The sequence below is a fragment of the Haliotis rufescens genome, unplaced genomic scaffold (assembly GCF_023055435.1).
Source record: "Haliotis rufescens isolate VD_foot unplaced genomic scaffold, xgHalRufe1.0.p SCAF_123, whole genome shotgun sequence".
NCBI classification, from domain to species: domain Eukaryota; kingdom Metazoa; phylum Mollusca; class Gastropoda; order Lepetellida; family Haliotidae; genus Haliotis; species Haliotis rufescens.
In genome coordinates, this window is record NW_025963806.1 from 444,939 (window position 1) to 471,160 (window position 26,222).

Consider the following 26,222-nt stretch of genomic DNA (forward strand, 5'->3'; position numbering starts at 1 on the left):
TCAGCTGACATACCAGGATCTGCAATGTCATGTTTCATATTTCCTCATTGTGGGGCACAGGTGGCCCATTTGTCTAAGGCACAGCAGCTCGCTGTGCAGAGTTATGTCCCTTAGGCATGGAAGAAAATATTATCAGGGTTAAATATCAAGCAGACGCTAATGGCCGAATAAAAGGACTGTGACCTTGGTCAGTCAATGTCAACTGAGGCTAGGCTGTTAAAACTGCATGTTAAATCAACATAGCGATACAAGGATTCATACCATGAGATCTGGCCATGTCATAATGCCTTAGGGGCGGTCGGGTAGCCTAGTGGTTAAAGCGTTCGCTCGTCACGCCGAAGGCCCGGGTTCGATTCCCGACATGGGTACAATGTGTGAAGCCCATTTCTGGTGTCCCCCGCTGTGATATTGCTGGAATATTGCTAAAAGCGGCGTAAAACCACACCTACTCATAATGCCTTATGCCCTTTGGTACAGTTGTTCGTTCACTGTAATGGCTCTGCCTGTTCACATGCTGGTAAAAATGATTCTGACGGATTCTTTGTGAACTACTGGTATGGCACGTGAGAGGTAAACAGAGCCCTGTTCCACAAAGCGATCGTAGTGTTACGACTGTCGTAAGTCTATGCTAAAGTCGGGGAGTTACGATCACCTTAGTGCTACGATCGCTTTGTAGTCTGCATACCCATCCTCGTGGGTTTCTTCCTAGTGGTCTGAGACCTGCATCACTTTGGTGATTATGAGAACGTTCTTCTTATCAGTGCTGCTGCAGGGTAGATCAGTGATTAAAGGCACCACAATTTGCCTTGGAGAGTTATCTCCCTTACTTGTGGTAGGATCCACTATTTGCCTAACTATGATCCTTTGACTGCCAGCCCAATATCTTTGCCTTGGGTTTCTTCCAAAGTAGTAATTAAGTACAACCGACAATACTTTAAACGTTTCTCTCAGATTAAGCTGGTATACTGTGATATAATGAAATATAATTGGCTTTAAAACGTTTCCAAGATTTCTGATTCAAGTTCCCTTAGTGCAAGTAAATCATGTCGTAGTAGGCCTTGTAACATCTCCTACACACAAACGTGATGATAACTGATTGCCCAGTGTTTACCTGTCTGTAGCATGCTTGTTTCCATGCTGATATGGAAGCTGTGCTGTGATTGGCTGCAGATATTGCAAGGCAGGAACTGTGATTGGGTGACACTGTGAGAAAAAGTCTCTGATAATGGTTATGCTTCATAGCCCTCACTGAACTGACTGGTACCTGCTGCAACAGTGATAAGTTGGCTGGACTTTGGACATATTATCCCAACAATCTGTCGGATTAGCCAATGTATACTGTACCGTAATGGCCAGTGATGAGGCCCATGTAGAGTAGAAGTTGAACAGATGCTCTACCCAGAAACATGCTCCACCCAGAAACATGCTCCTTCCAGAAACTTGCTTCACCCAGAAACTTGCTCCACCCAGAAACATGCTCCACCCAGAAACTTGCTCCACCCAGAAACTTGCTCCACTCAGAAACATGCTCCACCCAGAAACATGCTCCACCCAGAAACTTGCTCCACTCAGAAACATGCTTCATCCAGAAACTTGCTCCACCCAGAAACTTGCTCCACTCAGAAACATGCTTCACCCAGAAACATGCTCCACCCAGAAACATGCTCCACCCAGAATCTTGCTTCACCCAGAAACATACTCCACCCAGAAACATGCTCCACCCAGAAACTTGCTCCACCCAGAAACTTGCTCCACTCAGAAACATGCTTCATCCAGAAACATGCTCCACCCAGAAACATGCTTCACCCAGAAACATGCTCCATCCAGAAACATGCTCCACCCAGAAACATGCTTCACCCAGAAACATGCTCCATCCAGAAACATGCTCCACCCAGAAACATGCTTCACCCAGAAACTTGCTCCATCCAGAAACATGCTTCATCCAGAAACATGCTCCACCCAGAAACATGCTCCACCCAGAAACATGCTCCACCTAGAAACATGCTCCACCCAGAAACATGCTCCACCCAGAAACATGCTCCACCCAGAAACATGCTCCACCCAGAAACTTGCTCCACTCAGAAACATGCTTCATCCAGAAACATGCTCCACCCAGAAACATGCTTCACCCAGAAACATGCTCCACCCAGAAACATGCTTCACCCAGAAACTTGCTCCACCCAGAAACTTGCTCCACTCAGAAACATGCTTCATCCAGAAACATGCTCCACCCAGAAACATGCTTCACCCAGAAACATGCTCCATCCAGAAACATGCTCCACCCAGAAACATGCTTCACCCAGAAACATGCTTCACCCAGAAACATGCTCCACCCAGAAACATGCTCCACCCAGAAACTTGCTCCATCCAGAAACTTGCTCCATCCAGAAACATGCTTCATCCAGAAACTTGCTCCACCCAGAAACATGCTCCACCCAGAAACATGCTCCACCCAGAAACATGCTCCACCCAGAAACATGCTCCATCCAGAAACATGCTTCATCCAGAAACTTGCTCCACTTGAAACTTGCTCCACCCAGAAACTTGCTCCACCCAGAAACATGCTCCACTCAGAAACATGCTCCACCCAGAAACATGCTCCACCCAGAAACATGCTCCACTCAGAAACATGCTCCACCCAGAAACTTGCTCCACCCAGAAACATGCTCCACCCAGAAACTTGCTCCACCCAGAAACTTGCTCCACCCAGAAACATGCTTCACCCAGAAACATGCTTCATCCAGAAACATGCTCCACCCAGAAACATGCTTCATCCAGAAACATGCTCCACCCAGAAACATGCTCCACCCAGAAACATGCTCCACCCAGAAACTTGCTCCACCCAGAAACTTGCTCCACTCAGAAACATGCTCCACCCAGAAACTTGCTCCACCCAGAAACTTGCTCCACTCAGAAACATGCTTCATCCAGAAACTTGCTCCACTCAGAAACATGCTCCACCCAGAAACTTGCTCCACCCAGAAACTTGCTCCACCCAGAAACATGCTTCATCCAGAAACATGCCTCACCCAGAAACATGCTTCACCCAGAAACATGCTCCATCCAGAAACATGCTCCACCCAGAAACATGCTTCACCCAGAAACATGCTCCATCCAGAAACATGCTCCACCCAGAAACATGCTTCACCCAGAAACTTGCTCCATCCAGAAACATGCTTCATCCAGAAACATGCTCCACCCAGAAACATGCTCCACCCAGAAACATGCTCCACCTAGAAACATGCTCCACCCAGAAACATGCTCCACCCAGAAACATGCTCCACCCAGAAACATGCTCCACCCAGAAACTTGCTCCACTCAGAAACATGCTTCATCCAGAAACATGCTCCACCCAGAAACATGCTTCACCCAGAAACATGCTCCACCCAGAAACATGCTTCACCCAGAAACTTGCTCCACCCAGAAACTTGCTCCACTCAGAAACATGCTTCATCCAGAAACATGCTCCACCCAGAAACATGCTTCACCCAGAAACATGCTCCATCCAGAAACATGCTCCACCCAGAAACATGCTTCACCCAGAAACATGCTTCACCCAGAAACATGCTCCACCCAGAAACATGCTCCACCCAGAAACTTGCTCCATCCAGAAACTTGCTCCATCCAGAAACATGCTTCATCCAGAAACTTGCTCCACCCAGAAACATGCTCCACCCAGAAACATGCTCCACCCAGAAACATGCTCCACCCAGAAACATGCTCCATCCAGAAACATGCTTCATCCAGAAACTTGCTCCACTTGAAACTTGCTCCACCCAGAAACTTGCTCCACTCAGAAACATGCTCCACCCAGAAACATGCTCCACCCAGAAACATGCTCCACCCAGAAACATGCTCCACTCAGAAACATGCTCCACCCAGAAACTTGCTCCACCCAGAAACATGCTCCACCCAGAAACTTGCTCCACCCAGAAACTTGCTCCACCCAGAAACATGCTTCACCCAGAAACATGCTTCATCCAGAAACATGCTCCACCCAGAAACATGCTTCATCCAGAAACATGCTCCACCCAGAAACATGCTCCACCCAGAAACATGCTCCACCCAGAAACATGCTCCACCCAGAAACTTGCTCCACCCAGAAACTTGCTCCACTCAGAAACATGCTCCACCCAGAAACTTGCTCCACCCAGAAACTTGCTCCACTCAGAAACATGCTTCATCCAGAAACTTGCTCCACCAAGAAACTTGCTGTACCACCATCTTGGTGCTTCAGGTGGTTGTGCCATGCATGGCTGTGTGCTACATGCGTTTGTGACTCGTGAAGATCCGGGGTAGAATACATCTTCAGCAACCTAGGCCTTCTGTAAAAAGCGACTATGCTTGTCGTAAGAGGCGACTTACGGGATGGGGTGGTCAGGCTCGCTGACTTGGTTGATGCATGTCAATGATCCCAATTGCGTTGATCGATGCTCATGATATCAATCACTGGAATGGATTATTTACCATCATATAGCTGGAATATTGCTGAGTGCAGCGTTAAACAATAAACAAATATGCGTTTGCAAGTATAGATTTGCTTTGTTTGTGTAGTTGTAACTTCCTTTGTGAAGATCCGGGGTAGAATAGGTCTTCAGCAACCCATGCTTACCTCCCCCCGTGAAGATCCAGGGTAGTCTAGGTCTTCAGCAATCCATGCTTACCTCCCCAGTGAAGATCCGGGGTAGTCTAGGTCTTCAGCAACCCATGCTTACCTCCCCTTGTGAAGATCCGGGGTAGAATAGGTCTTCAGCAACCCATGCTTACCTCCCCAGTGAAGATCCGGGGTAGTCTAGGTCTTCAGCAACCCATGCTTACCTCCCCAGTGAAGATCCGGGGTAGACTAGGTCTTCAGCAACCCATGCTTACCTCCCCTTGTGAAGATCCGGGGTAGAATAGGTCTTCAGCAACCCATGCTTACCTCCCCCTGCGAAGATCCAGGGTAGAATAGGTCTTCAGCAACCCATGCTTGCCGTAAAAGGTGACTATGCTTGTCGTAAGAGGCGACTAACGGGATTGGGTGGTCAGGCTCGCTGACTTGGTTGATGAATGTCATTGTTTCCCAATTGCGTGGATCGATGCTCATGATATCAATCACTGAGTTGTCTGGTCTAGACTTGATTATTTACAGACCGCTGTCATACAGCTGGAATATTGCAGAATGCGATGTTAAAAAACAAACAAATCCTTCAAATCAATTCATAAAAGTTATTCTGGAAGTATTCCATGTATACTACTCAGAAGAACACACGATTGTCCACCAAAACACAGTACAACATCAATTTATTGAATAAAAGCCTGCAATATCTGTTGTATTAGCCCTCTTATTCTAGGACATGGAAATTAAGTTAATTTAACATCTAATGTAGGACTCAGATAGCAGACTGTTATATACACATTTTCTCCGTAATCTACTGTTGATTCAGTTAAAATATACCCAATATAATAACAGAGAAAATTTTTATAACAATGATCTGAAGAATTTATATCTGAAACTATTTATTGATAAGAGCATCAACATTTTAGATAAATTTGGATAAATTTGGATTTAGATCACACAAGGTATGAAGTAAGGTTTTGTGGGGTTGTACGGTAGATCACACAAGGTATTGAGAAAGCTGTGAATTAAGATGATTAACAATGCAGTGTAATGTGTACATGAGAATGAGCAAGCACTCCAACCCAGATGTAAGGTGATACGTGGACGTGATACGACCTGATATCACCTCGTTGTACCACAACGTCCCCTCTCTCTCACCAGTCAAAGGTTGATTGCATGTCACCTGATAAAAACACAGACTGGTACTATCTTCTGTACCACTGGGATCCTGAACCGGCCAGGCTGTACTGCTCCTTCATCCCTCCGCATCTTCCACTCACACAAGGTATATAAGAAAGCCATGTTTCCCTGTCCAGCAGAACCAATGTTACGATCGTCACTGCACACAACTCACAGCGTGGAATACATTCAGCTTGTGGTCGTTGTTGTGGCATTGGTTTGAGAGTGTCTTGTTAGGTGTAAGTTGAACTTTGTGTATTTATTGACGTTTGGATCTGATTATTGTTATTTTGTGACGATATGGCCACTGTTGTTCCTGCGATCCCAGCTCCACCCAGACAGGTAATGACGGGATTTTAATGTTAGACATATTGTACATGATACTGGTGTGTGGGTTTCAGTGTTGGTTTGATCCTGCTTCTCAGGTGCTCTGGGGCGGTCGGGTAGCCTAGTGGTTTAAGCGTTCGCTCGTCACGCCGAAGACCCGGGTTCGATTCCCGACATGGGTACAATGTGTGAAGCCCATTTCTGGTGTCCCCCGCTGTGATATTGCTTGAATATTGCTAAAAGCGGCGTAAAACCATACTCACTCACTTACTCATCGTGTTCAAATGATGTTGGGGCAGTTGTTAAAGCTTTCACTTGTCAACACGAACATATGGATTACATGAGGTTCTGGGTTTGAAATTTCACTAGAACCAATAATGGTTGTAAGAGGGGACTTAATGGATAGGGTGGGAAGACTGGGGGACTTGGTTGATGGTGTCAGTGCACCTCGACAGCTTGATTGTTTCTCACAATATCAATCACTGGATTGTCCAGTCCAGTCTTGATTATTTTCAGATTGCCTTCATATGGCTGGAATATTTCTGAGTGAGGGTTAAAAAACAGCACTAGTTTATTTGAACCTGTTTTCTTCCCCTTTCCAGTAAGCTTAAATAGACAGCTGTCCCTTCGACTCCAATCTACTGAAACTTGTGCCAGTAGGCGAGTTCTGTACAGATTGTCCAAATAAGTTGTCACAGGTCTTGGATTTGAAGTTGTGTCAAGTCCTGATGTGGCAACTAAATGAAGGCAGTAGTTAATCTTCAGGTCATACTTTTTTAGATCCATTTAGTTTTTATCTGTGATGAAAGGTTTTGATAGTTGCCAATAATCCACACGTTGACGCCATCGAACGAAGCATCGTCAAATTCAGTACTGCTTTTTCTGAGTTCTGTCTGATGAAGTTCTAGCTTATGTGTTATTCTTTTCCAGCTTTGTCGGAAAGTATTTCTTGGTCTGTACGACAGCCGATCGTGGCCAGAACCGGACTCCAGAGACGAACAAAGGGTGCGAGATTTTATGGTTCAGAAGTATGAAAACAAACGTTGGTATGTAGCTCCGACCGAGTCCATGAAAGAGGAAGCACGGCGCATGAACGAAGTATCAGCCAGTAAACAGCCTGCACAGAAACCACTACGATCTTTACTTGGCGAAAACGCCACAAAACTTGTTATCCACAACAATCAGGTGAGTTTTTTGTGAATTTGGATTTGATTTGTTATTAATTGATGGTTGCCATGGTTACGGTTCTTATTGCTGAACAGTTGCTCACAATATCAATCTCTGGATTGTCTGGTCCAGACTTGAATATTTACAAGCCGCCGTCGTATAGCTGGAATATTGCTGAGTGAGGCAAGAAACACTTACAGTCCTGTAACCTCAGTTAATGATAGTCGATATCAGTTGACTAGACTTGGATGTGTTTGTCACTGCAAGACAGCAACATTGTTTGTCTTGTTTAGTGACATGAATCATATATGTATTGAAGGCAGGTTTCTTCACATAATGCATGAATGAGACATACTTCAGAGATTTGCCTAGGAGTCCAGACTAAGTGCCCTTGTGCCATTGTGTCATTGTGTCATTGTGCCCTTGTGTCATTGTGCCATTGTGTCATTGTGTCATTGTGCCCTTGTGTCATTGTGCCATTGTGCCATTGTGTCATTGTGCCCTTGTGTCATTGTGCCCTTGTGCCATTGTGTCATTGTGCCATTGTGTCTTTGTGTCATTGTGCCATTGTGCCATTGTCATTGTGTCATTGTGCCATTGTGCCCTTGTGCCATTGTGCCATTGTGTCATTGTGCCCTTGTGCCATTGTGCCATTGTGTCCTTGTGTCATTGTGCCATTGTGTCATTGTGCCATTATGTCATTGTGTCATTGTGTCATTGTCATTGTGCCATTGTGTCATTGTGCCCTTGTGTCATTGTGCCCTTTTGCCATTGTGTCATTGTGTCCTTGTGCCATTGTGTCCTTGTGTCATTGTGCCATTGTGCCATTGCGCCCTTGTGTCATTGTGCCATTGTTCCCTTGTGCCATCAGTAGGGAGAACATTGTTATTTTGTTCATAATTAGGATGTTTTTAAAGTCCTTATTTTCAGAGTATTTTACCATTGCCTTGTAACATTGCATTCAAGGCAACGGTGTCGGTGGAATACAAGTTACCTCGACCAAGCCATTACCATGGTTATGTCTATATTTACATGAAATAGAAATGTTTTCATTCCCATTTGGGAGTTACTGACAATTGCTGCAGACATGGAGTGGAATATCTGCCTCTGAGCAGAAGACCCCTGGGGCCAGACATTTGGTGTATGACTTCACGTAGGGCAACGCATGTAGCGAGTTTCTTCCCCTGTAGGGCTTGTGGTCAGACAGAACAGTCATGTGAAGTGGGGGTCGGTACTGAAGCAGGCGGGGTCCAACTAATGATTTAAAATGATGCACTCAATCTTTTAATATGTTGGTTACAACATCTCCTTTCAAATATAATTAAATCTCGGGAAATGACTCATTTCCCAGCATTCATTTGAAATGATAACAGGTTTGTTATCAAGTTTGTATCATGTTCCTCTTTGTTATCTTTTAACCAAGGTTAGATTGCTTCATTAAACCCTGGATATTCACCATGCTGTTGTATTGAAGAGTGGGAAACCATCACTATACTAGCATTTGCGTGCTTCTATGTAGCAGATTGTTTTAAGCACTTTGGACTTGCTGTCATTCTCAAGTCACATGACGCAGAGTGTCACATGTGAAGACAATGCTTGACATGCAAATGATGTCATTCTATCCGGGCACAGAAAATAAGCAATTTACATCTCAGGGTCAACAGGAATGTAGCATGGGTAATGTGATACTTGTCTGGAGTATGACATCCTATTAGAGTTGTCTCCCTTGAACCATAAGTGGGCAGTTTACATTCATTAGCTGAAGACTGCTGCGTGAGGTCAGCTTGGTGATCCTTGTGGCAGGGGTGACACTTTGTATTAAGGAGTTTGACAGTTACATGTTTACAACACAGTCCTCAAGTCACATCTGAGTGTGTTTGTTAGTGCTGACTCAGCACTGAAACTTGACTTGCTTGTGTACAATTCTGGCGATGCTAATGTAGGTATTTCTTTGTATGCAAACACTTGTGGCTTGGGTTGTTTTTTTGGGTTTGATTTTGTAAAATATCAGAAAATTGTAAAAGCAATCTAATCATTGGGTTAGTTGTTTGTTCTCTTGCTATGCTGAGGGGCACGGGTGGCCCAGTCGTCTAAGGTGCTGCGATTCCCTGTGCAGAGTTGCGTCCCTTAGGCACGCCAGAAACCTATGATTGTGGGTTCAAATCCTGGCTCGCCCCAATTATGTTTCTAGGTTTGTCAGCACCCTACCCGTGCTCGTGGGTTTCACCAAAGTGGTAAAGGTCTGAGACCTGCATCATTTCGGGCTTTCTTCCCACATTAAGCTGACATGCCGTGATATGACTGGAATGATGTTAAAAGCGGTGTTAAACCCAACTCACTCACTCACTCTTGCTCTGCTGTAATCCAGGTCACTGCCGAGTCAGGGAGAGTTTCAAGTACAGGTGCTTGTTTAGGTGAAGGATGACATTTGTGTTTGGAAATCAGGAGAGTCGGCCACAGCACCCATCACACTGATCTGAACCTTGTCTGTTTCTAGTCTCCCCAGATGAATCGCACAGCGCCCGCCAACCCCGGGGCTATCTCAGCGCCCCCTGGGGCACCACAGCCGGTCCAACCCCCACAGCCCACAGCAGTGGCCCAGACCAAGCCACAGCCACAGCCACAACAAGGGTCAGGATTTGACCTGCTCGGGGACCTCGGAGGTGATCCATTTGCCAGCACCCCTCCAGCGTCGTCGGGAGGTGAGTGAATGATACATGCGTCACAGACATGCCTTGTTGGCGTAAAAGGTATTGTGGAGGTTTTTTTGTGAGTGTCGTTCTTCATGAAGCACATCAGGGCTTAGTTCAACAGAGGGATCTAACTTCTTAGCACAAAAAGAAAGCGATGGGGTAGCCCAGTGGTTTAAGCGTTCCCTCATCACGCCAAAGGCATCGGTTCGATTCCCTACATGGGTACAATGTGTGAATGTGTGCCGATTTCTGGTGTCCCCGTGATATTGCTGGATTATTGCTTAAAGTGGCGTAAAACAATACTCACTCACACTCACTCTTAGCACTAAGACAAGTCTGACAATTGCACAGGGGATGTTATGGACGTCCAGACAAGTCAGTTGACTCTCAGTGTAGAAGTGTTGAAGTCATTACTAATCTGTATTACTTGCCCGTGAAGAGATCACCCGTTTAATAAACATACAGCTGTATTACACATTGTGTAATACCAAAACATGTGCTTATGTACTCTCGGAACACGTTTCACGAACAAATATTGAAAGCTCTTAACATCCCTTGGCTTATTCAACGACATTGCGTGTGGAGATGATAGATCACTGAGAGGAGCTTATGCACACTCGATGACCCCAGCAACCTTGTTGCTAGGCTGACGTCACATGGCATTGTTTCGCCGATGAATCTTGCAACAAAATTCCACAAATTACGTCATCGGGTATTGTGACGTTATTGTAAACTTTGAGGTGCAAGGCCCGTTCCACAAGGCGACAGCGCAACGACAGTCGTTAGTCTTAGTTAAAGTATGTGAGTTGCGATAGTCTTAGCCCTATGATAATTTTGTGAATTCTAAAGTTGGACCATTGTATGGTATTAAATTCATACGTTTCAACTTTTGACGTGTTTAAAGTATTATTCTGTTAAACTCAATTGGACTATGCCGTGGATCGTGTAGGTGTCAGCCTATTCATACTTAACAGTATAATTCTAAAAACGTTATAAATGGCAAGTCATAAATAAAATACTAAACTCGCTCCCGTGTAAAACCAATTTTAGAAACTCGTGAATAGTTGTGGTATTACACGGGAGCTCGTTTAGTATTGTATATACATCTGTTTGTGTTGTTATTGATGAAGTGCCATCTCTGTGTATCTGGTTCATGCTCCTGTTGTTCCAACAACGTTACATTCTTTTCCCTGTTGACTTTCAGGCGGCGGCTTTGCAGATTTTTCCAACTTTGGTAGTCAGCCGACCCCTGCAGCCCAGGCGCCGCCCCCCTCAGCGTTCCCCATGTCTAGTGGTGAGCCTCATTCCTGACAGTTTGGGGTGGTTATTTGGTGTCCACAATGTCTGCCAGAGATGGAGGCCTTCCTTCTCACCGTCATGACAGCTTAGATTAGAACACAATTCCTACCGCAGCCTGTCATAGTTTGTTTGTTGTTTACGCTGCACTCAGCAACATTCTTGCTATTAATTTTCTTGAGTTTAGTGCGCACTTTTTTTCGAAAACAAATGCTGTTTCCGGCTTAGTTTACGAGAAAATACACAAGGTAATCTTAATCCCTAGATATAAAACAATGCCTAGCAGAACAATAAATACTATATAAACGGTAAATAAACATGTATTCGAATTTGTACTGACAAAGTTTCTCAGCACCCATTCGTTTGCCGGACTTCGCTGAAAGGGTACGGTGTAAATTTGTTCTGCGCATAATATTCAAATTTCTTTTTTTCCCAAATATTGAACCCGCTAGAGGGGGGTGCGCATTATACATGGGTGCGCACTATACTCAAGAAAATACGGTAATCACCACAGCCTAAGTCTGGACCAGGCAAACCAGTGCAATCTCTGTAAAAGGAGAGGAATATCGGATTGTTTGGATCGATGCTTATGCTATCAACCACTGGACACCAGATTACAAGTTGTATTGTCACTGTTAGATATTGATACTAGTCCTGTAGCCCTTGCCAAACATGCCCAATAGTTAAGGTATCATAAGGACTAGTAGTTGTATGTGCCATGTTGTCGTTACAATGTCTAGTAGATTAAAAATGTAAGTTACTACCGCTGGTATTAAGATATTGAGAACTGCATAAATTCCCACAGTATGCAAATGTAAGGACTACATGGTCCAAGATGCTACTGCGTTGTTTAGTTCTTTTGTAATATGAGGTAAGGTGAAATGGGGTTTAATGTCGTGTCCAAGATTATTGCACTTATATAGCGACGTGCATGTACGTGTGTGTTTGTGTGGCTGCTTGTACTAGTCCGGACTGATGCCGATTTAAAGTGCTAGCTCACTGAGATACCATGCCGCAGTTTAACATGAATACCCGAGCCGACCAGTCCTTGTTTTAGCCCCTTTATGCCGAGCGCCAGACAGGGTAACAACAAGTACCATCTTTTAACGTCTTTTGGTATGACGCGGCCGGATATCGAACCCCGGACCTTCCGCTCTCCGGGCTGACACTCTACCACCAGACCATGGAGGCGGTTTGGGAAGTGCTACGACCACTTCATGATTATTTTGTTTTTTATGAAATTTGTTCCGATAATGTTCATCTGTATTGCAGCTCCTCTTCAGCCATTGGGCAGTTCCCCAGCAACAGCAACTGCACCGTCAGCTCCACCCTCACAGACACCCCCCAACGCCGGCGGCGGCGGCGGGGGTGGTGGTGACAAGTATGCAGCCCTTGCCGATCTGGACAGCGTGTTTGGTACCGCCACGACCACAGCAGCCCCTGTCAACCCTCCTGCCGGGGGGAACATGGAGTGGGGAGGGACTACGGTCGCTGGGTCAGGGTCTGCCCTCAACTGGGGGGGTCAGACAACCAGTGTAGGGGGTGGGAATATCAACTGGAACGGCACAACCAGTAGCACGAGTGGGAGTGCACCTGCAGCCTGGAACAACCAACCTCAGCCAACGGCTGCGAATAGCACAAGCAGCATCTTCAGCAATACAAGTTCAACAACAGGTGAGGCCGATTATGCCTGAACTGATTTCTTTGGCATCAGTCTTTAGTACAATGGCCAGGCGCTCTCCGAGGTTCTGTATGCCTGAAGTAGTCTCTCCATGGGGGCATCTCACCATTAACTGGGTGAGATTGCCTCTCACACTTAAAACTGCACAGTCAAATGTCAACATGACCTAGTGAGTTGTTTCAAAGTGATATTAAGTTTATTGTTTGATAGGCATTTCTTAGATGTTTGACGGATGACAAAGGAGACACAATTTATGGATAACAACTGCAAAATAATGAAGTTGTTAACCATATATTGTGTCTACTTTGTGGTATTGAATTTGTTTTATATTGAGTACATTAGTGCAGATTTTTCACAACTCTGTGAAACACTTGCTTCTTCTTAAAATATTCATTTTTTGTTTTTCCTTTACTGCTGCTGAACAGGTAAAAATTATGCCATACTGTCGTTTTAATATTCTCTATCAACTTCACATTATTAATCTAGATGTTGATTCTTTAAACTCTTCATTGAGACTCTCTTTGTAATCTAAGTCGAATTGTTTAACAAGTTCTTAGAATGATTTTGTTTTTAGTTCTACTTTCCAGGCTTGTGTTTCTCATTTGTTCCTTGTTTACTATCAGATTGCCAGAAAAGCTTAAATCGATTAGGATTCCCAGGAAACCCCTTTGTCTCCCCTTCTGGTAACCGTGGTAACAATATAAGCATTGTGCATGCCAAGTTAGTTACTGTTTAACCCCTGTCTTACTCATTCTGTTGCTTGGCATTTACATTGAGTTCTTGCGTCCATCTTCTTCTGCTGTTTTTCTTGTTGAATCTTGTTTCAAGCTGGGATGAATTATGTGATCCAGAGTTACCTCCCTTGTATTTGAAACCTGCCTTGTGTCTTGATTGGACCGAAGTGCAACATGACCTGGATGATTTGCAGCGTTAAGTGAAGTGCATCAATGTTTATCTTTTGTTAATTTGACTGAAACATGCAGAAAAAATCATATCTTCTTTAACACATTTCAATGGTAAAAAATAATTATGTATATAATTACTAATAACAGCATGTTTACATATATGGTGTGAAGATGTAGAATAACACCTAGATAAATATCCTATATCCTTATATCATAAGTTAGAAAATGACTAAGTCGAATTTTACTCTTAAATTTTATATAAAATTTGATTATCTGCCAAAACAGATCCCAGAATTATTATTTTTTTGCAAAAGACCAAATAATGTTGAAAGCCTTTTTATGAGGGACGGGTGGCCCAGCTGTCGAAGTGCTCACTCAAGGCAACCATTAGCTTCCAGGATCAGGTGATCATGGGTTCTGATCTCCGTTTGTCTCCGGTTTGTCTGCACCATCATACTTTATGGAGTTGAAAGTTGTCACTGGTGTCACAACTTGTGTCAGTCTACAGTGCTTGATATGAAGTCCTGGGGAACCTGAGATCTTCTCCTATGGTATTAACATTGGGTTTGACAAGGACCCTTGACTTGCATAATTAACTTCCAACTTTAGGGGGGGGCACGGGTGGCCCAGTCGTCTAAAGCGCCGCGATTCGCTGTGCAGAGTTGCGTCCCTTGGGCTCGCCAGAAACCTATGATTGGGTTCGAATCCCGGTTCGCCCCGATTATGTTTCTAGGTTTGTCAGCACCATACCGTGCTCGTGGGTTTCACCGAAGTGGTAAACGTCTGAGACATGCATCACTTCGGGCTTTCCTCCCACATTAAGCTGACACGCCGTGATATGACTGGAATACTGTTAAAAGCGGCGTTAAACCAAACTCACTCACTCACTCACTCACTCACTCCAACTTTAGGCTTTCCTGCCTCATTATCCTGATATGTCGTAAGAGAACTGAAATAACTTTGAAGTCAGTGATGGGTCAAGCTCATGATCTATGCAGAGTATCAATATTTTGTATATGTTGGGGAAGCTCACCTGCTCAAGTTCATGCTCATTATGGCAAATGCCTGGGTTTGATTCCCCCACATGGGTACATGGTGCGAAGCCCATTGCTGGTGTCCCATGCTGTTATATTGCTGGAATATTTCTAAAAGTAACCCAACTCACTCATTTTTACCCATCCCCCTAAAGGAGTTAGATCCCCTCCAGCCTCCGTGGTAGAGCGTCCGCCCGGAGAGCAGAAGGTCTTGGGTTCGATCCCCGGCCGTGTCATACCAAAAGACGTTAAAGATGTTACTTGTTGTTACCCTGTCTGGCGCTCGGCATTAAGGGGCTTAAACAAGGACTGGTCGGCTCGGAGTCAGTATACTGTGTCCGAGTGGGGTATTCATGTTAAACTGCGGCAAGATATCTCAGTGGGCTAGCACTATGAATTAGTCCGGACTAGTACAAGCAGCCACACAGACACACACACATGCATGTACGTTGCTATATTTGTGCAATAATCTTGGACGCGACGTTAAACCCAATTTCACCTCACCTACATTCTCTCCATGGACACAACATTTGCGGCCCCTCCGTAAGTCCCCCGCCATGATATTGTTGGAATATTGCTTCAACCAGCTTAACACCCACCATACTCACTCACCCTCTCTCATGTATCGGATGTGCATAGAGGCTCGAGAGCTCCGTATCGGATGTGCATAGAGGCTCGAGAACTCAGTCTGGCCTGACACTGGAGTCTGCATGCTCTTACCCCATAGTTCTGTAGCATCCTCAGCTTGTGGGGGATGCGGCCTGTAGGAATGTTAGCATCCTCTTCCTCCAGCCTTGGTACCTCTCTACTCTAGGGGATGGCAACACAAGATTTGGGTTGGGTCATGTTTGGTAAAGTGTTTTACAAAATCAAGTGGGATGTTCCAAATTTGTTTGTGGATGAAATTCTGCATGCATTGGTTTGGTTGTTGTTGAATCCTTAGAGATTTAAGACAGGCTCAGAGTTGAACATGTTTAAACATGATGTACTGGTGAATGTGAATGTCAGTTGTGTCCTCAGGGCTCGAGCTTTTAGTTTGAGGATGATAGATCAATAAATAAACATTAAAAATCAGTATAAAATGTAAAGAATATTTTTCCTCTGCACTGTCTTGATTAGTAGTGACATGGAGACAGGGAAAATATCTACTTGGGCAGAGGTGGCCCAATTGTCAGCACAATTCACTGTGCAGAGTTACATCCCTTATTTGATAATAATAATAATAATAATAATAATAATAATAATAATTTTAAAAATAAATTTGAAAATAACCTGCTTGTAAGCCACATGGTTCCAATGTATGCTTGAGATGCCATATTGTTATTGCCCAGGTCAATGGATCGCTGTGCACTGGGAAGGAGAAATAATTAAGTTTTTGTAGCATAACATAGATTATCTCCCCTTGTGGCAACCAAGGTCATGGTTTAGCCATTGCTTTCTGAAGAAGGGTTTGCAATTCAAGGAGGCCATTGAGATTTGCTCCAATGGCTGTTGAATATTGGCAACCCCTAAATCTTAATCTTAAATTTTTTAATTATTAGATTTGACTTTCCATGACTTTCCAGGTGTTGGGGTAGCCCAGTGGTTAAAGCATTCTCTCGTCTTGCCAAAGACTCAGGTTCAATTCCCTACATGGGTACAAGCCCATTTCTGGGGTCCCCTGACATGATATTGTGGGAATATTGCTAAAAGCGGCGTAATACCACACTCCCTCACTCACTCCATGACTTTCATGCTTAAATTCAAACACTGCTCACTGAGTCGTGTTATGCGAGGATTGGGTGGTCAAAATGGCCGACATTTGGTCAGGATCCGGCTAGGTCATGATAAGCTTACAATATGACTGGTGTATTCCACCCTGGCATGATATATCCATGGTACTGCTTGCTAGTGTCAAACCCTCACTCACTCAGTGTAGCTCCTAACTGGATAATCCTGATAGTGTTGCCATGGATACAGGATGTAGCGGGATGCAGGAGGACTGATTGTATGTGTCAGCTCATTAATGTCTCAATGCTGCAGTGTTTTGTTATGTGCTTTCATTTATTGTTGAAGCTATACATGATTCTGTTTTGTATGAAAACTTATGAAGTGGACAGGTCAATCCGATTTAATCTCAACATCGGCTGGTCTTTAATATCCGTACATGTGTTTAAGTACTAATTGGACATAATGACATTACTGAAACATGTTTAACATTAATGTTGGTTTTTACATTATGATTAATATCTTGAAAACCTATGATCACAAAGTTAACGATCTTTCGTAATATTTGGACATGAGGTGACATTGATTTCTGATGTTAGTTGTATGACTGATTGTGAACCGTTGTCCTTGTTCCTCCAGCTGCGAACCCATTCGGAGGAAGCACAAGTACAACTCAAGCAGCCGCTCCGCCGGCCCCAGCACAGGCGAACCCCTTCGGGGGAGCAGGTCAGGGATTCCAGCAGCAGCCGGTCGGCTTCGGTCAGTTCGGGGGTCAGCCTACAACACAGCCCGCCAGTGCAGGTTTTGGACAATTTGGTATGCAGAACGGAAGCGGTGCGTTCGGAACGACGGCGGCAGGTTTCCCCGGCTTCACCCAGTCAGCACCGGCTGGAGCCAACCCAGGATTCGGGGCTCAACCTCAGACGGGATTCGCAGCGGCTCAGACGGGATTCCCCACCCAGCCCCAGGGATTCGCAGGAGGGTGGGGACAGCCAGTCCAACCTGCGGGAAACCCTTTCATGGTGAGCTCTTACACCCCCATGCCAGCTCAGGGACACCACCCCATGGCAACTCAAATGCAGACCCCCCAATCAGGTCAAATGCAGACCCCCCAAACAGGTCAAATGCCGACCCCCTATTCAGGTCAAATGCCGACCCCCCATTTAGGTCAAATGCCAACACCCCATTCAGGTCAAATGCGGACGCCCTATCCAGTTCAGATGCCAACCCCCCATTCAGGTCAAATGCCTGCTCAAATGCTGGACCCTAGGGGTCAGTTTTAGCCCCACTCTAACATGGGTTGTGAAGCTTGTACTAACTCACTGTTGTGTTGTGTCCGTATCCCACCCCTGTGCAGTATAGACGATGGTGTGACACTCTTCAGGGACGATACGGGATGATGGTTGGTATGGAGACAGCTGGGATGAACATTTGGGACACAGCGATCCCGTCCCTTGTGGAACCTCCAGACTTCTGACTGTTTAAGATTTGCATGTTTGGAACATGTCTGTGGCATCCATATTCACCTTCTGCATCCTTCCTCATCTCAAGAGGAACAATGAAACATTTTCATTTCATTAATCCAATAAATAATTAGAAGACTATTTCTGAGATTCAGTATTGTTTAGAATATTTATTATTGAAAATGTGCGCTGAAAATTTAGGGCAGTATTTTAATCTTACTACAACAATGCTTAGATCATGTTAACACCGGTCCAGAAGCCAGCCCTATAGCAGGTCTTCCCAAATGACTGCATTATTGTCGATTACAGCATTCAGTGGGACAGTAGGACTTTCTGTTCTTCTGATTATGAATTTCTAACTAATGTCAGTCTATCTAACTCTGCCTGTACTAAGACCTCTCTGTACTGCTGGCGTCTTCTGCCTCTCTTGTAACTCTGTGGCTGTGAACAGCTGTAGCATTGCTGATACGGCATAAAGCTATTTTTAGTCATTCTGTCTTCTGTGTGTTGTACTGTGGGTAGTACTGTTGTATCATGTGTTGTATCATGTGTTGTATCATGTGTTGTACTGCTTGTATCACATGTATATTGTGTTATGCTGTGTGTGTCACATGTGTGATACTGCTTGTATTGCATGTATATTGTGTTATGTTGTGTGTGTCACACGTGTGATGTTGTGCGTATCACATGTATATTGTGTTATGTTGTGTGTATCACACGTGTGATGTTGTGTGTGTCACATGTGTGATGTTGTGTGTGTAACATGTGATACTGTGTGAGGTGAGTGAGAATGTTGTTCAGCGTACCCATGACGTCGTGACCGAGCATGTTGCGGTTTCCTTCATAATGCGAGATGGTGCTGGTTCTTCGTCTCTAATATCTACCATGTTGTAACAAGTCATACATGATAATAAACCACCAACATCACCATGGACAACACTCCATCTTGTCTGTCTTGATAGGAGGAGATTGTCAGATGTGACACGTCCAAACATGGACAACACTCCATCTTGTCTGTCTTGATAGGAGGAGATTGTCAGATGTGACACGTCCAAACATGGACAACACTCCATCTTGTCTGTCTTGATAGGAGGAGATTGTCAGATGTGACACGTCCAAACATGGACAACACTCCATCTTGTCTGTCTTGATAGGAGGAGATTGTCAGATGTGACACGTCCAAACATGGACACTTAAGATCTCCTTTGATAGAGAATCAACTGGGAACTACTGAACTAACACTCTGAGTAGCGTTAATCTGCATATCCGATATGAAGGGATGTTGAGACTGGCGACTGTCTTTAAGCCAGTGATGCATGTGTTTATGTGTTTTGTAAATAAATTGTTGTCTTTTGTGTTTTGGTTTTTGTTCCTGAGTGTGGTGATATTTTGGTTTTGGTTTTTGTTTTTATCTTGTTGGAGATATTCACATTATGTTCAACGATCTAGTCATGCATGCACTGAAGTTGACTAAAGCGTGCAGAAGTCAGAAAGAAATGCAAACATTAGTGACTCTTAGTTTAACCATAGAGTTCTAGATAAGTTTTGCCATTAAACAATATATCACGTGACTAGTCCTGTGGGTACCCAGGTCCTACTCAGTACCCACCCGACCCGAGTACCCGAGTTACCCGTCCCAGCCCTAATGAATACCACATACTGACTAATACAAAATGCAACACATTACCCACAGTTGGTCCTCCTTCAAACACATCAGGTCATATTTCCCCTTGTCACCAATGCTGTTTCAAGATGGGCACTTAGCATGCTTAGAGCATGTAGAGGGATGTATGAACATTGCCTAAGTGTCCAGCATTATATTGACTTATTATTGTGGTGAGTTTAATGGACCTGAGTTAGCAGTATTCACCTGGATTAAACATTATATTTGTATATCCATTTTAACAATAAATTTTACAGCTGCAACAAACATCTATCCTATCACTGTATACACGTGCCTACAGGTCATATCACAGTCCCGATGAAAACAAGCTCCGGACCGCTGTGACCTATCCTTCAAGGCTTGATAAATAGTTGTGTTATCACATGGGGTGAAACAGCAGTGTATCACATGAGGCCACAATACGTTAACGATTAGGTGTTCATCCATATATTGAGTGTGAGGAATTTTAGTTTTTATATTCTCTTTTATTTAACAAACTGGCCAAAGTATTTAGGTGTCAGTGGGGTAGCCTAGGGGTTAAAGACGATCGTCACGCCAAAGGTCTGGGTTTGATTCTCCACATGGGTAAAAAGTGTGAAGCCCATGTCTGGTGTCCCCTGCCGTGATATTGCTGGAATATTGCTAAAAGTGGCGTAAAACACTACTCACTCACTCAAAGCATTTATGTATGTAACTGTGAGGTGATGTCCTTCACATCAAGTCTGAATGTTTGCTAGGCCTGTCTATGTAGCCAGTATTAAGGGATCACAGGCATCTTGGGAACTTGAGAACTTGGGAAGAATCAGATGACGTGAGCTGGGGTTTGTACTGAGGTGTGCAGGGATGAAAATATGATAATATATATTGACCTAGATATAAAACTTTGAAGTGAATTTGAAACATATTGAATTTCAAAGAATCTATTTGAGTTAGCTTGAGTGTAATTTTATCTCAAGAATCAAAAAAATAAATATGGTGGAAGTTTCTGATGTTTGAGATATTTTGGTGTCATATATGTCTTGATATAACTTTGAGGATTATGGGCCTAGTTGCTCACACTTATCTCAGTAAGTGATTATTGTAAGTGTATCATGATCCAGGTTAAAGGATCATGAGAGTCATACTGCCACACAGCCTTGTAGATCCCTGTCTAGAGAGCATCTTTGGGTCATAGATGGAGATAGTGACTGATAACCTGGGATTAATGTGGAGGGGTATAAGGAACAACCTGACACCCCTTTTAACATAATAGGCATGGCCCTCATCCCCTGCGTCATAGTGGGAATAGCCAGTCCACATTCTTGATCAACAGAATAAGGCCTGACAATATATATTAGTTGGTTTACAAATTAATGTCTTGCAGAATGTTTGATCAGTGGTAGAACTAAAAATTAACTAAAGACTTTAATATGTTAAATATGTCACCCAGTTACTCTCAGCTACTGGGGAATATTTTTTATTTCCTGTTTGGAATAAACTAAACTTATGCTAGACAACCTTTCAATAGGAGTCCATTTAGACAGGGTTAAATATCCTGGCTGCACATTTATACATTACCTGGCGGTTAATCCGGTAGTAATAGTTCAACCAACAAACACCCCCATACTCAAAGTGGGAATGACCCATACATCTTACACCAATCATTGGCACAATAAAAGTGGCCCTCATTATCACCCCTAATTCTCTTAATGGGATGATCCAACTTCTGCATATTGTACATATATGTATGTAAACATAAACATGGGTCAGTCCACTCTTGGGGTAGATTAAGGCCAAGACCTCAGATCAGTGGGACAGACTATTCTATAAAATCTTACAAATATATAAGTTAGTAACCATTCACAAACGATTTCCCATAAACAATACCTATTTTCTAACCCAACGCATTTTTCATTCCGATTGATTGCACATATTTCAATAACTTTCATATCTACATGGCCTCGATATCAATGTTGACATACACTAGTGAGATAACTCTCTGACAGTCTGTGATCCATTGTCTGTTATTCACCAGTAGATAACAAGCCTCACAGCTCATCAGCTCGTAGATACATCATCATATTTATTTGGGACACTGTATAATTTAGGTTGATATGTGACAGAGAGAAGTTTAGGGTATGATACATCACAACATCTGATCTCAACCTACCCAGCCTGACTTGTCAGTAAAACATTTGTAAACATTGAAAAAAACTGTATAGCCTTATGATGACTGTGATCTTCTCCCACTTGAGGTGCTAATGTCATCCTGTTCTTAGTCGGAACCAGTTGTTTGACATTAGGCCTGGGACTACCCGGACCCGTGATAAGTCACGTGATATATTGTTTAATGACAAAACTTATCTAGAACTCTACTGTTACACTAAAGTCACTAATGTTTGCATTTCTTTCTGACTGTGCACCCATTCCTTCTGATTTTTCATATGGTTGAATAAAGATATAACTTAATTCAACTTCAGAGTATGAATGACCAGATTGTTTTTTATATGTATCTAAATTCGATTTGCCAGGGCTGTGCTAAAAATGTTCCCAATCGGACATTTTGAGACATCTCCTGAGACCTACAGTGGGTACCCGGGTAGGGTCGGGTAATAGGGGGGTGGGTACCCGGGTAGTAAATTTGAACTCGTCCCAGCCCTATTTGACATCACTTTTGTTGTCCTTGGAGTCAGGTCTATATTTTGTTGTACAGAAAAGCCTTCCCTACATTTTGCATACTCAGAGAGAAAGTCCTTTGCGTGTTTACATAACACCGTTAGAAATTGTCATTAGTCCTGTAGTCCTTGCCAAACTGCCGGTTAGTTAAGGTATCATGAGGACCAGTAGAAATATGCCATTCATAAGGATTTTGCAATATGTTATCATTATTGGGACTAGTGGACTCAAAATGTCAGTTTCTACTGCTGCATAAAAAATAGGATATTCATTTTTATATGTTTTTAAATATTGTTTGTAATTCATGCTGATGTGATTTTTAAGAGATATTTTAAGCATATTAGCCTGATTTCAACACAGACAATTTCCTAAGAAAGTTTCCCCTCATGCTGGAAGTCTATGTCATAGTATGGGAGTTACGATTATCTTAGCGCTAAGACTGACATGAGTCTATATCATAGTATGGGAGTTACGATTATCCTAGCGCTAAGACTGACGTAAGTCTATGTTATAGTATGAGTGTTACGATTATCTTGGAGCTAAGACTGACGTAAGTCTGTTATAGTATGGGAGTTACGATTATCCTAGCGCTAAGACTGACATAAATCTATGTCATAGTATGGGAGTTACGATTATCCTAGTGCTAAGACTGACGTAAATCTATGTCATAGTATGGGAGTTACGATTATCCTAGTGCTAAGACTGACATAAATCTATGTTAAAGTATGAGTGTTACATTTATCCTAGCACTAAGACTGACGTAAATCTATGTTATAGTATGAGTGTTGCAATTATCTTAGCGCTTAGACTGACATAAGTCTTTTATAGTATGGGAGTTACAATTATCCTAGCACTAAGACAGACGTAAGTCTATGTCATAGTATGGGAGTTACAATTATCCTAGCACTAAGACTGACATAAATCTATGTTATAGTATGAGTGTTACGATTATCTTGGAGCTAAGACTGACATAAGTCTGTCATAGTATGGGAGTTACAATTATCTTAGCGCTAAGACTGACGTGAGTCTATGTTAAGGTATGGGAGTTGACATCACCACGATATGGGAGTTCCAGGCAGATTGATTGGAAGACATGTATGAAAAGCTGCCTGCATCTGTATCTTTCCCTTGATTATGTTTGTCAGATGACATAAATTCCATGTATCAATATTTATTTCATGCATATGTTTAGCAGACTTTTATGACAAATGTACCAACAACTGTTGTTATTCTTTCAGAACGCGGCCTCCCAACAAGTTCCGCCAAGAGGAAACTCGACCAATCCTTTCTTGTGATGTGACACGGGACAGCTTCTTTGTCGCCACGTTAAACAGAAGATCCTGTATTCTTACATGCAACACAGATACAGCATGTGCTGTTTCCATAGGGATGGTTGTCAAGGACGACGGTCATGTTACCAGTTCTGATAGTAACCATGGCAACAACAAACTGACAGCTGTAGATCCAGCACTTGGTTGTAACAATTTTGTTGTGTGTTACCATGGTAGCGGTTCCATTCCAAGGGGATATATTCAAGTATGATCTGTGACAATACGATTCTTGTGATATTGTCACCATGTTGTCATGGCGACAGTAGCAGATGACTTTGGTATCGGCCAATAGATGTGTGATCTCTTAATGGTGCGATTTTACCAAGTGACGATATTTTAGTTTCATTGTGTATCAGTCGTCCTAGATCACATGACTGAGGTACAGGAGTCATGTGACTTTCTCTAATGCACGTGCTTTAGCTTCCCAGCACAGCGAGATGCGTAACGTCATCCGGCCATGCGTTGTGTTGACAGTTTGTCAAGATGGCTTGTCAAGGCCTGGAGCATCACCATCGAACTCTAATATCACTGTGGATATTCCATTTAAGCATATTACTGTATTTCACTACGTTGCTTGTACTCTGCTAGTTGCTGCCGATGTCGTCGTTATTGACTACAGGAGCAGCGGAACCCATGATGCACCATGTATGCACAGACTCAGTATTCCAGGCAATGGGTCGCCCACTCCGTACATTTATAAATATATTTGTGTTATCAAGGTCGGTGAAAGGTCAAGGTCAGTGAAAGGTCAAGGTTGACCGTACTGAAATGGTGACCTTGGATAAGAAAAGTGAATCTCCACTACCATCTTTCTGATGCAAGAGCATCCGCTAGCCTTTTTATCAAAATCTTGTTTCCACCCTTGCAACATCCTGCCCACTTTCCTGTGCTTATGATTGGACTATCTCACATATCGATAGTCCAATCAGAGAACGTTTCATAAACTCAACATCCATGACTGGTACACCTTCGTATGAAAATGATTTACCACTGCCCGTCCTTGTTGACACATCATTTTCATCTTTTAAACCCCAAACGATTGCGTATGTTTTTGTTTCAGGGATGAAATCGCAAATGTTTTCATTATCTGATTGACTAGGTTGTCGCCTATGGTAGTTGGCATGGTGAAGCTATGTGAGATAAGAACAGTTGTCTGATTGGATATCGCGATTTCATTACAAGGGGCACAACTTGTGATCTACGCGAGGTGGCGCCAGGGTCGCGCCAGGAAAAGTGGCCTTGATGTGGCAAGGGTAGAAACTAGACTTTGGTACAGGCTAGTGGACACGCTTGCCTCGGGAAGATGCTCCACTACATGTATATAATTGTCTTCATACAGGAAGTTGATGAGTTATTACTGGAAGAGGAACAGGAATATGTCATTTATTGTCGATCCTCGTTTTAGCCAATAGGAGGATATATAAACCATATTTTCTATCCAATATTTGTTATGACATCTCGGCCATGACACCTGGATGTCATTCACTCACTATTACATGGATTCTCTTAGCGCTAAGGTCCCTGTGTGGAATAAGGCCATTAGCACATGGAGCTCTACATCAGAAACCATCACGCCATGCCAACAAGTGTGTATTCAAATCGAGTTGAAGGCTGTTCACACTCTGATAAGGTAGATACAGTTCAAGACGAATATGTTTCATGTTTGGATAGTCACATTAGAAAGACGTTGGTAGGCAAAACGATGTTCTATCTGCTGTATTGAGAGAATTTGGCGGAATTAAATACGCTATCTCGTGAACGTTCTTGAGTTGATGACTAGATCTATGTAAATAAATAGATGCTTGTCATGTTTCCTTCGGTAAGGATGTCCGCTGTGAATCAGGTTAGCTTTACGATAGATGTCAACATCTCTGATGATAATCGTAGACTTGATATAAGGCAATAAATATCAAACAAAATATGAATTCATTCCCATATGGCAGTAGTGCCGCAATGTCCTCCAAACATCGCGGCATTGAAACCTCGGTCTGTGACAGCAGTGTATGATGCATCCAATGTCGCGTGTTAGAAATTGAGAGAAATAGCTCACTGATGTTGTAATGTTTTCTTTGTGATAAACATTTGATCAGTATTTGGTTAAATTCTTTAATGAAGTTAAATACACTGTTAAGTATGCCTTTATACGAAACTGTTAATACGATGAATAATTTCCCTGCATGTCAAAGTGTGAATTTGCGAATAAAATGCACACTAACCCTTCTTTTTTTTATACAAACTGATTAGGTCATAAAGATTTTGGAAATATCTAGAAGGGCTTCACTGCTCTTGATGAGGCTAGCGGGTATCCGTAGGGTGAACCTGTTTGTGGGCTGATTCATTATTAGAGACAGCAGCATGAGAAACAGTTGTGTGGCCAGCTTTACCCCTGTGCTTACTGTCTCCAGACAGGAGTATGTGTTGTTGATGTTATACCCCTGTTTGACATGGTACAGCCAGTCTGTGTGATGTTGTTATTACCATCAGTAGCTATACAGATGTAGCACTATATATGCTATGGTAT

General features: G+C 43.2%; 1 protein-coding gene across 4 annotated transcripts in view; it reads left to right on the forward strand.

The window, feature by feature from the left end:
- Positions 1-25,921, forward strand: part of LOC124117435 (arf-GAP domain and FG repeat-containing protein 1-like) — a 48,010-nt gene extending 22,089 nt beyond the window's left edge. Inside the window, exons 3-9 of one of the 4 annotated variants that reach the window (XM_046479336.2) lie at positions 7,037-7,291; positions 9,771-9,975; positions 11,171-11,260; positions 12,535-12,936; positions 13,567-13,626; positions 17,229-17,611; positions 23,609-25,921. In XM_046479336.2, the coding sequence (XP_046335292.2) occupies positions 7,037-7,291; positions 9,771-9,975; positions 11,171-11,260; positions 12,535-12,936; positions 13,567-13,626; positions 17,229-17,611; positions 23,609-23,665 (1,452 nt within the window). In that variant the 3' untranslated portion in view covers positions 23,666-25,921. Of the gene's footprint in view, positions 1-5,906; positions 6,122-7,036; positions 7,292-9,770; positions 9,976-11,170; positions 11,261-12,534; positions 12,937-13,566; positions 13,627-17,228; positions 19,410-23,608 lie in introns of those variants that run through there. The other 3 variants (XM_046479338.2, XM_046479334.2, XM_046479335.2) reach the window with 3 other exon arrangements.
- The last annotated feature ends 301 nt before the right edge of the window (positions 25,922-26,222 follow it).